Source organism: Orcinus orca, chromosome 4 (assembly GCF_937001465.1).
Source record: "Orcinus orca chromosome 4, mOrcOrc1.1, whole genome shotgun sequence".
In the NCBI taxonomy this organism is placed as follows: domain Eukaryota; kingdom Metazoa; phylum Chordata; class Mammalia; order Artiodactyla; family Delphinidae; genus Orcinus; species Orcinus orca.
In genome coordinates this window covers 125,353,612-125,366,241 of record NC_064562.1, presented here as the reverse complement: position 1 = coordinate 125,366,241, position 12,630 = coordinate 125,353,612, and the positions used below count along the sequence as shown (strand labels likewise).

Here is a 12,630-nt window from a genome sequence, read left to right as displayed (position 1 = left end):
GACAAAATTCAACACGCATTTTTGATAAAAACCCTCCAGAAAGTATGCATAGATGGAACTTACCTCAATAAAATAAAGGCCATAGTTGACAAACGCACAGCCAGCATTGTTCTTAGTGGTGAAAAACTGAAACCATTTCTACTAAGATGAGGAAAAAGAGAAGGTTGCCCACTCTTACCACTAGTATTTAAAATAGTTTTGGAAGTTTTAGACAGCAATCAGAGAAGAAATGAAAGAAATCCAAATCAGAAAAGAAGAAGTAAAACTGTCACTGTTTGCAAATGACATGCTTCTATATACATAGAGAATCCTAAAGATGCTACCAGAAAACTACTAGAGCTAATCAAGGAATTTGGTAAAGTAGCAAGATACAAAATTAATGCACAGAAATGTCTTGCATTCCTATACACTAATGATGAAAAATCTGAAAGAGAACTTAAGGAAACACTCCCATTTACCATTGCAACAAAAAAGAATAAAATATCTAGGAATAAACTTACCTAAGGAGACAAAAGACCTATATGCAGAAAACTGTAAGACATTGATGAAAGAAATTAAAGATGATACAAACAGATGGAGAGGTATACAGTGTTCTTGGATTGGAAGAGTCAACATTGTGAAAATGACTCTACTACCCAAAGCAATCTACAGATTCAATGCAATCCCTATCAAACTACCACTGGCATTTTTCACAGAACTAGAACAAAAAATTTCACAATTTGTGTGTAAACACAAAAGATGCCGAATAGCCAAAGCAATCTTGAGAAAGAAAAGCAGAGCTGGAGGAATCAGGCTCCCTGACTTCAGACTATATTACAAAGCTACAGTAATCAAGACAGTACGCTACTGGCACAAAAACAGAAATATAGATCAATGGAACAGGCTAGAAAGCCTAGACATAAACCTATGCACATATGGTCACCTTATCTTTGATAAAGGAGGCAAAAATATACAATGGAGAAAAGACAGCCTCTTCAATAAGTGGTGCTGGGAAAATTGGACAGCTACATTGAAAAGAATGAAATTAAAACACTACCTAACACTATACACAAAAATAAACTCAAAATGGTTTAAAGACCTAAATATAAGGCCAGACACTATAAAACTGTTAGTGGAAAACATAGAACACTCTATGACATAAATCACAGCAAGATCCTTTTTGACCCACCCCGTAGAGAAATGGAAATAAACACAAAAGTAAACAAATGGGACCTAATGAAACTTAAAAGCTTTTTCACAGCAAAGGAAACCATAAGCAAGATGAAAAGCAACCTTTAGAATGGGAGAAGATATTTGCAAATGAAGCAACTGACAAAGGATTAATCTCCAAAATATTCAAGCAGCTCATGCAGCTCAATATCAAAAAAACAACCCAATCCAAAAATGGGCAGAAGACTTAAGTAGGCATTTCTCCAGAGAAGATATACAGATTGCCAACAAACACATGAAAGGATACTCCACATCACTAATCATTAGAGAAATGCAAATCAAAACTACAATGAGGTATCACCTCACACTGGTCAGAATGGCCATCATCAAAAAATCTACTAACAAGTGCTGGAGCAGATGTGGAGAAAAGGGAGCCCTGTTGCACTGTTGGTGGGAATGTAAATTGATACAGCTACTATGGAGAACAGTATGGAGGTTCCTTAAAATACTAAAAATAGAACTACCATATGACCCAGCAATCCCACTACTGGGCATATACCCTGAGAAAACCATAATTCAAAAAGGGTCATGTACTACAATGTTCATTTCAGCACTATTTTGAATAGTCAGGACATGGCAGCAATCTAAGCAATCTAAGTGATAAAGAAGATGTGGCACATATATACAATGGAATATTACAGAGTGCAGTAAGTCAGAGAGAAAGAAATATATGCTAACACATATATATGGAATGTAAAAAAAAATGGTTTTGAGGAAACTAGGGATAGGGCAGGAATAAAGATGCAGATGTAGAGAATGGACTTAAGGACATGAGGAGGGGGAAGGGTAAGCTGGGACGAAGTGAGAGAGTGGCGTGGGCATATATACACTACCAAATGTAAAATAGATAGCTAGTGGGAAACAGCTGTATGGCACAGGGAGATCAGCTTGGTGCTTTGTGTTCACCTAGAGGGGTGGGATAGGGAGGCCTGGAGGGAGATGCAAGAGCGAGGAGAAATGGGAGTGTATGTATATGTATAGCTGATTCACTTTGTTATACAGCAGAAACTAACACACGATTGTAAAGCAATTATACTCCAATAAAGATGTTAGAAAACAGAAACACTGTAGTGCTTCAATATGGCATAATGGTATGCTTTAACAAATGGTAGTTTTTGAATATATATATATAATTTTATATATATATATATATATAACCACATTAAATCATGAATTTTAAAGCACATGCAAAGATGCTCAACATCACTAATCATCAGAGAAATGCAAATCAACATCACAATGAGGTATCACATCACACCTGTCAGAATGGCCATCATCACAAAATCTACAAACAATAAATGCTGGAGAGGGTGTGGAGAAAAGGGAACCCTCCTGCACTGTTGGTGGGAATGTAAATTGATACAGCCACTGTGGAGAGCAGTATGGCGGTTCCTTAAAAAACTAAATATAGAACTACCATATGACTCAGCAATCCCACTACTGGGCATATACTCTGAGGAAACCATAATTCAGAAAGATCCACGTACCACAGTGTTCACTGCAGCACTATTTACAATAACCAGGACATGGAAGCAACCTAAATGTCCTTCAACAGATGAATGGATAAAGAAGATGTGGCACATATATACAGTGGAATATTACTCAGCCGTAAAAAGACACCAAACTGAGTTATTTGTAATGAGGTGGATGGACCTAGAGTCTGTCATACAGAGTGAAGTTAAGTCAGAAAGAGAAAAACAAATACCATATGCTAACGCACATATATGGAATCTAAAAAAAAACGGTACTGATCAACCTAGTGTCAGGGCAGGAATAAAGACACAGACGTAGAGAACGGACTTGAGGATATGGGGTTTGAGCGGGGGAAGGGGAAGCTGGGATGAAAGGAGAGAGCAGCACTGACATATATACACTACCAAATGTGAAATGGATGGCTCGTGGGAAGCAGCTGCATAGCACAGGGAGATCAGGTTGATGCTTTGTGTTGACCTAGAGTGGTGGGATAGAGAGGGTGGGAGTAAGGCTCAAGAGGGAGGGGATATGGGGATATATGTATACATATACCTGATTTACTTTGTTGTACAGCAGAAACTAACACAACATTGTAAAGCAATTATACTCCAATAAAGATAATAAAAAAATAAATAAAAAGAATCCCTTAAATTACTATTGCTGACTCACTGTTCTCCCAAGCTACTGGGTGATTGACATTCTTGCTTTATTTGTCTAAGTAAAGATGTGTTCCTCTCCAAAGGCTACAAAATTCACTCATTTATCATCCCCTTTCTTTTAAAGTTTGTTTTGTTTTATTTATTTATTTATTTATTTTTGCTTTCTAGAAGAAGTGATACATTTCCTCACCGCCCTCCTGTTCTCTTTGTGAACAACATGCGTTTTCCAAGAAGTTAAGTGAAACTAAGGATCCAGTTGGTGGCCACTGAACAGAGAGAAGGTAATTGCCCCCTGTGAAATCAAAACTATCACGTTCATATAGCATTGTCACGTTGTAAACTGAGATTCTCAGAATTTCCACCACATCTGTTCTCTTCTGTTAAAAACTTCAGAAAGGATAGTTCCTCTTGCCTCACTCTGCTGTTGTGTACACACTCTGTACTTTTGTGTTGCGCGTAATATTTGGAGAGCGAAAGAGGGTTGAAAAAGAGGAAGAAGAGATAACAGTGAGGTCTCCCACCTTAGGTGGAGCAATGGGGAGGAGAAAGACTATGTGCTTTTTCTGTCAATATGTTCACATTGCCCATGCTGGTTGATTGACTCCCTTCAATCAGAATGCTTCTGAGACAATATAATCAGGTTTTTCTTCCTCTCCATATTTCTATTGTTGGCAGCAACAGGAATGCAGTGTCCTTAAATAGGATTGGTGTTAGTGTAAATTCGATCCAAATAAAAGCAATGCCTTCCTTTTTTGTTTCTGAGAAACTCAACACCACAGAGAAGTATGTTCTGTCTTTACAGTCTGGCCAGTCTGCAGATCACATGTGATCGATGACCCTTATTTTGATATATAATCCATCATATTTTATGACCACTGCTTTGATCAACTGAGCTAAGCAATCACAGAATACATAGATACAGCCTGTTAACCTTGTAACATTATTAGGCAAAGCATATCTATGTGTCCTATCTGCCATATATCAGAAACATTTTTATGTTAAAGATCACTTTCTATGGGCGTCGGTAGAAGCTGCTAACCCACCTCCCTTGTTTGCTGAGCCTCAGCACTTCTGTCCATGACAAAATTCAGTAAATTACTCCTGAATTGTCATTGTAGTAATTACTATCATTCTAGTTTACATGCTTGCTTTACTGAGATGATTTTTTTAAAGCCTGTGATAACCATATTGAAATAGCATGGGATGAGGAAGGAGATATGCATGCATATTGTTTCTTCTTCTTCCTTTCTGAAAAGTCATATATGCCTTTATTATTCAAAGACTCTATTAAAGGTTAAATATAAAGGTTTTTATATAAGTTTTATAACTATATATATATATATATATATGAAGTTTGTAAGGCTTTAAGAACTTAACTTGAATGCATATATTTAGTTTTTAAAGATACTAAGTTTCCTAAGTGAATTAAGTTACCTAGATATACCACTGTTGGATACTATTTTTTAAATTTATTTATTTTTGGCCACACTGCACAACTTCTGGGATCTTAGCTCCCCGACGAGGGATTGAACCCATGCCCCCTGCATTGGAAGCGCGGAGTCTTAACCACTGGGCTGCCAGGGAGGTCCATGGGTACTTTTAGTCATAACTCAAAGCACTGTATCTATTGAGCTAGTGTCAGGTGTAAAATCTGTGCTTTCTGAAGCTTGTATGCAGCTGATTATTCTTTTAGGAGGTGTGATACATCTTACATCTGCTTTATCACTGTTGTTGTTGTTGCCTTTCTTTTATCATATGGCAACCTACTGTAAAGGACGCTTTTAGAGTTGTTAATATTGTCCTTTTAATTAAGGGTCTCCAGGAATTTGAGAGATGGAATGTAAGTCCACGAGAATTTATTCTAATTGGTTGCTGTCACTTCTTTTATGTGTAATCATTATGATTAACTATTAGTCTTACTGGATACTTAAAAATTCCCAGGTAATGTGATAAGCACTTACCATGCAATGTCTCACTCTACACACCAATTCTATGAATCTGGCACTATTAATAATAATAAAATATAATGTTTTGCATCACTGATGATATCTTTACCCCAGTCCTTTCATTAGCCCAGTTTTCACAATTATAAAGTCCAAAGAGTTCTGAAAATCAAAAGTTGTTTTATATGTTCTAAGCAAACAAATTTGTCAGTAGCATCTGACCTGAACTGATAGGAGTTTTTAAAAATAATTTTTATTTTCTCACTAAAAAATATTGCTGCAGAAATACTACTGTTTGATTATAAGGTGCTGCCCCAGAGCCCGTTGTAGTTACTCAATAATACTCAATATTCGTACCATATTACCATTCACAAATCTGAAAATTTCTGACGTCAAACATACAACTAGACACAAAGGTTTTAGGTAGGGATTGTAGACTTCTATTTCAAATTTTAGAGTTGGAAGAGTTTTAAAAATAAACTTCCTCATTGTGTACATTGTGTGCGTGAGAAAAATGTGTACATGAGAAAAATGAAGTAAGACAAAACTGACACTAAACTTCAGCGCAAAGTTTGTTTTTTACTGTATCATACTTCTTCTTTTCTCTACTCCTAAGAATGAAACCTGACTTTCCCTAGCTACAAAATAGAGGTAACAACAGTACCTGTCTGATAATGTGAGCAGTTAATAAGCTAATGCATAAGCAATTCTTGACACATGATAGCTCTGTGTGTCCCATCAAGAACATTAGTATCATTAGAGATAATACATTGAATGATTAACCTCTGTAATTTTCTTTGTCTGCACTTCCTTATATGTGGGTGGTATCCACATTACCATTAGGAATACTAGGAGAATGAAGGGGGAAAAAATAGAAGTTAAGTTTTTGAAGTCCAGAATAGGCTTTTCATGCCTACACAATAAATTTGAAAGCCAAAATGTTTTAATTTGCAAGAGCCTGGTTAAAAAGGATTTAGCAATAAAAACAGAAGCCAAGGAAAAAAGCAGACCACAACGTTTATGCTGTAACAATAGATTGGAAAGAGACTGGAGGGACGTCCAGAGGGCTCTGTCTCAATAAACTAGTACCCCAGGAGAGGGGTACTAAGATTGAAGGGGCAAGGCTCTGGAAGGGTGTCTTAAAGTCTGAGGTGAAGGCACTGAACTTGGGAAGACCATGTGAACAGAAAGGAATCAGATTGAACAGATGCTACCCACCACTACCACCATCACCCTAGTCAGAAGCCCATTCAGGGCCTACAGGGTTCCCACTACCACCTGGCAGCCCTGCAAGTCTGCTGTGTCCTGTGTCCATGTTTTTGTTGTCCTTGTCTGCTGAGCATCTTCCATTGACAAAGGTGACCAAACATCCAGGTTTGCCCAGAATGTCCCAGGAATGTAAGTCTGCTGCTTATCTGCTTACACCTCTTATGCCAGCATAATTAATAACGCCTTCTCTATTATTTATATTTTATAAATGATAAAAATGTATGATCACTCTCCCCATTGACAACAGTCTGCCTTTCCACTGCCGATCATCCAGCAGAGTTAGCACCTGTTCATCTCTTGAGGTTTTTGTATCTTATCTCTACTGTTCCAAATAGACACACCCCTTTAAATGGCCCAGGACCCTTGCAGGGCCCCTAAAGCAGAAGATGAGATCTTTGGCACTCAAAAATGGCATGATCAGCAGAGACCTTAAAACACAGTTGGGAGACACTGGACAGTGGTGACCACTTCTGTTTCACATCTTAATTGAAGTGCAGATACCTTAGCATATTTCACTCCCTTCAGGGCTTAGCATCCTCCTTGTGCACATAGTATGTGCTCAACAAAGACTGATAAAACATTCTGATTGGAGGAACCCTCAATTTTATTATCAATGCTGATGTAGCCAGGATGAGAAAGAGAAAAGAACTTGATATTGTTTTTAATTCTATAAATGCGTGTTTAAGGTACATGGTTGATATTACAGGAGGTCATCAATGTGTTTAATTTTTTATAAGTTTATGTTCTTCTAAATATTCTTCCAGCAATAGGCAGAAATTTGGGGGAAGGGGAATACTTAGTAGAAAAGAATAGTGATACTTTGGGGTTTTTTCAACTTTTCTTTGTGACTGCTTTATCACAGGAATGTGATATACACTTCCTAAATTTTAGATTGCCCCTTATGCATAGATAAATTATTATAAATATGCAGAACCTTGGCTTGAAGTTTGGGTGACTAAGGACTGTAATTTCGCTGTGGCTTTGAAGTTTCACAATGTGTTCAGAACTTTGAGTTCCAGAGGTCAGCTGCCATGAGGTGTTGTTTGAGAAGAAACCCAGCATCGTCACTTACGTTACACAAAACATTTGTTGGCAGCTTACTTCTCATTTAACTCAAAATTTGAGTTGTTTGATGCTTGGTGATTATCATTCCTGCAGTAGAATTTTTCAAAACAAATAATAAACATTAAAAAATCTAACTTATCTCATAGAATTTTATATTCTTTTTTATTTTTGTATATTTAAATAAAGAATAAGGATCATTAGCAATCTTCTGTGGCTTCCTGAATTAAATACATTCCTTCAGGGAAGATTAAGAGACCTTAATTTAGAATAGTCCTTCCAGTAAAGAAAGAAATTTTTAAAAAATTCATTAAAATGTTATAAAAATCAAACTCATTCTGAAAACTTGGCATCAAAAAGACCACAAATAACAAATGCTGGAGAGGGTGTGGAGAAAAGGGAACACTTGTACACTGTCAGTGGGAATATAAATTTGTGCAGCCACCATGGAAAACAGTATGGAAGTTTCTCAAAAAACTAAAAATAGAACTACCATATGACCCAGCAATTCCACTGCTGGGTATATATCCAGAGAAAACAAAAACATTAATTCAAAAAGGTATATGGATTGGGTTGTTTGTTTTTTGATATTGAGCTGCATGAGCTGCTTGTATATTTTGGAGATTAATCCTTTGTCATTTGCTTTGTTTGCAAATATCTTCTCCCATTTTGAGGGTTGTCTTTTTGTCTTGTTTATGGTTTCCTTTGCTGTGCAAAAGCTTTTAAGTTTCATTAGGTCCCATTTGTTTATTTTTGTTTTTATTTCCGTTTCTCTAGGGTGTGGGTCAGAAAGGATCTTGCTCTGATTTGGGATATGGGGATATATGTATACATATAGCTGATTCACTTTGTTATACAGCAGAAACTAACACAACACTGTGAAGCAATTATACTCCAATAAAGATGTTAAAAAGAAAAAGGTATATGCACTGCAGTGTTCATAGTAGCATATTTACAATAGCCAAGATATGGAAGCAAACTAAGTGTCCATCAACAAATGAATGGAGATGATGTGGTGTATATATATATACAATGAAATACTATGCAGCCAAAAAATAATGAAAATTTGACATTTGCAACAACATGGATGGACTTGGAGTGTATTATACTTAGTGAAATAAGTCAGACAGAGAGAGACAAATACTGTATGATATCACTTATATGTGGAGTCTGAAAAATAAAACAAACTAATGAATATAACATAAAAGAAACAGACTCACAGATATAGAGAACAAACTAGTGGTTACCAGTGGGGAGGGGGAGGGGAGGGGCAAAATACAGGTAAGGGATTAAGAGGTACAAACAGCTATGTGTAATATAAATAAGCTATAAGGACATATTGTACAGCCCAGGGAATATAGCCAATATTTTATAATAGCTATGAATGGAGTATAACCTTTAAAAGTTGTGAATTACTATGTTGCACATCTGAACTTCATTGTTAACCAACTATATCTCAATAAAAAATGTAATGCAACTAATATGCAAAAAAGGAAATAAGCAGAGTTAAGTCTTTTGAGCTACTTTCCAAACTTGGTTACCTTTTTTCCTAACAATTTTTTAGGGTTGGGTCCTCTAATCTTCATGAGCAACAAGGACATTTTAAGCATAGTGAATGGTTCAAGTACTAATATCTGCTACTCCAGGTAGACAGTTAAGAAGAACATAGGCCTCGATTCAGTATTTACTGACATAAAGGATTCTTGCCAGAATGGTGAGTTCAGTCAGGGTATTATAGATTTTTGGACTGCACAGTATAATCTGACTATGAATAGCAGGTGATAAATATACCAGAATAATACTGTCAGAAACAGAGTGGATAAGAATAGTTTTTTGATTCATGAAATTTCTACTAAAAATGTTGTATTACACAAAAAGTAACTAGCTTAATCTTTTTTTTAGCTGAACAAGTAATATAGAGATTTTGGCTCTAGATCATGCAGAATATTGATGCTTTAATGTACCCCCACTGCAAACAAACAGAAATGATAGTTGCAATATAAAAGTGGAAAACCCACGAGAAGTATCAGGGCTTCAAACAATATAAGCATCTCCGTGGAGTTGATAAAGACACAAAGAAGTTGGCAGGAACTAAAGCTATTCGCTTATTGGGTTCTGGTTTTTGAAGGAATTAGCAACAAATTCCTGGAGGTTAGAGCAAGGTCATGCTTTGGAAATTATTTTTTTTAAACTCTGACTACTATTGCTGATTGTTTTATCATAGTTTCCTGTTTTTATTTTATGGTGATCATATCTTCTTGAATCTCTGAGTGTAATAATTAAAGGTTGTGTTGTCAGAATATGTTTAATTTTTTATGGCTTTTTTTTTTGTTTCCCTAACTATTCTTATTTACTCACACTGTGCTTTTCTGTTGGTCTTGGATTTTCTCTTTTATGTTGCTTGTTTTCCTCATATGTCTGTCTTAGGTTGTCTGTTTAGCTCTAAGAATGTAGTACTGTGAGACTGGTGTGGGTTCCCACCGATGTTACTTTCAAGTAGATATAAGTAGTGTGGTTTTCCTGTAATTCCCTCTGGAGTGGGAAATTGTACTGGAGCATTTGTGCTTGGGTGTTAAGGGCTAGATTTCAATTTAGAGTGAATGGTCAAATGCCAAAGAGGTGGAATTTACCTTGAATTGACATTCACATTAGATGCCTTTAAGTTCTCCTGCAAGGTTCTGTTCAGTTGTGAAGAAAAGAACCCCACAGGTTTTTGCAGGAGGGAAACTCTGGTTGCCTGTCTTCTGTAGATGGGGTGGAGGGAGGAGCATCTCTCCCCTCCAGTGAGGTAAAGATATTTTTCAGAATATCACATTTCAGAACGTTTAGCAGGGCACATTGTTTGAAAAGAATCTGGAATTTGAGTCTCCACCACTTGCCAGTTGGGTGATCTTGAGCAAATTAATTAAACTCATTATTTCAGTTTTCTCATCTGTAAAGTAGGAGCGATGATTTCTTCCTTATAAAATTATATTGCAAAGATTATAATGTTTTATATATATAATATGTATCACAGAGGCAGACTAACCGTTAGACAGCTTAGCAAGTGTTCAGGGCATGAGCAAATTGGGGGCCCCCCAAAAGAGAAAAATAATTAGGTAAAAGTGTTTAGAATTACTTTTCTAATTTAGAATCTAATTTAGAATCTACTTTTCTAAGAAAATTATTCAGTTCATCATTTTGATTTAAAAAAAGCTTATTTGTATTTTCTTACACTTTTAGAAAATGCTTTTTGATACTTTGCTGTTGTCCTATGTTGAATTACACATTGGAATGGCACCACAGACACCTCAGTGCTTAGTTACTTGAAGGATTTTCATCTCCCTCTGGTTTCCTCCTCTCCCTCTGGTCTTCATCTGGGACCCCCAAACACATACCCCCAATCATTTTACTAAATTAAGCATGTGCAAATATTTAATACCTTTGTGCTGATATACTTAGGAGCTAGCTTTGGACTTATAGTGAATTTTCACCTTAAATAATTCAAGACTATCCATTCCTGTGGCTGTTTCGTTTGTTTATTTTTCACCTGGGTCCTTTCAGCTTACATTTTCCTATATTATTCAGTGTATCATCAGGCTCACAGAGCCTGGTGACTAATGGGCTTTTCTGGTCTGTTGTGTGAAAAAAAAAAAAAACTATTCAAAAAAATTATAAAATCACAAATGCATACGTGGTAAATTTAAAAAATATATAATGGTACTCACAGGTATCCCCCTATTTGATATCCTCATTATGGAGTCAAATTGATGTACAGCAAAGCACACCAGGTAAGTGCTCATGGGAACAGACTTTTGGAAAGTTGTTCGATTCCATTTATCATCCACTGACTCTTCTTTCTGTTGAAAGCAAAAGATAATTTTTTATTTATAAAAAGATCAATCATGGACAAGACAAACAAAAAATTACTCCAAACCTAGCTTTCCAGTCAGAAGTCCTTTGTCAAAGCTTAGGTGTAAAAAGAAATTTTACCCCTAACTGGTGATGTTGAAAAAAACTAGAGGAAAATTCATTTTATTTTTAGTACTGTGAAAGAGTGATTGAACTATATACCATATGAGGTTTCTCAGGGAGAAATACAACTTTGTGATATAAACTGGACAGGAGTTTATCTTTCTACATTAAACACACAATCCTGGCCATAATATTTGAGCAGGTCCTGTGGCCTCTTAATGAAGAACAGGCTAGTGCTCAGTGCCTTGCACACAGAACGAACTAAGCAGGTATTTGCTGATTTGACTATGTGCAAGAGGGTAATAGCTGTACCAGGCATAGCAGGATGTCAGGTTGTCTTTTTCATCTCTGGTTGTCTCCATCTGAGACCCAGGGTATGGTCACTAAAGTCACTGCTTTGGTTACCGTGGAGAGAGAGAAGGATTGCATTACTTCATGCAACTACCGACCCCATCTGTCTGGTTTTCTGTCCATGCCAGCTTTGCCTTCCTCTCTCAGCCAGTCATCAGTCCTAATACTTCATGCATGAATAGTTGCCTGATTCCTGCTACCCATTGTTTAAACATTTCCACATGCCCTGCAGCCACACAGTGAGTTACTCTACAGTGGAAAGCTTTAAAAAAGGATTTAAGAGAGGGAGGCTAGACTAGAACTTGATGCATCGTCGGCAAGGCAAGCATGATGCGCACATGCTTATAGAGAAGAGTTGGAGCCCCAGCAAAGTTACTCTATGATAAGAACCTAGTAGTAGTTTCGATCTCCTAAGGACCCAGATTATTCACCTTCTTCCAGGACTAGTTTCTGGAACTAGGTGAAAGTGAAGAAGTATATACTCTGCAAAACAAAAAGGTCATGTGAGGAAACTGTAAACAGAGGTTAGTAAAGTTTGCATTCTTACTCCTCCCACCTTCATTTTCTCTGTTCTATGCCAAAAAATTCTGATGGCATTTTATTCTGATCCAGTCTTCTGGATTAGAGTGTCATAGTTTAGGTTTATCCTTTCCTCTTTCTTCTCCAATCAAAACCCAATTGCCCAGGTGTCTGACACCAGAAGAAAAGTT

At 36.6% G+C, this 12,630-nt stretch overlaps 1 protein-coding gene across 1 annotated transcript in view; it reads right to left on the bottom strand.

Annotated features, from left to right (window-relative positions):
• Positions 1 to 12,630, bottom strand: part of ENPEP (glutamyl aminopeptidase) — a 104,709-nt gene that overhangs the window by 75,858 nt on the left and 16,221 nt on the right. The window contains exon 3 of the mRNA XM_004269570.3: positions 11,323 to 11,454. Coding sequence (XP_004269618.1) covers positions 11,323 to 11,454 — 132 coding nt within the window. The remainder of the gene's footprint in view (positions 1 to 11,322; positions 11,455 to 12,630) is intronic.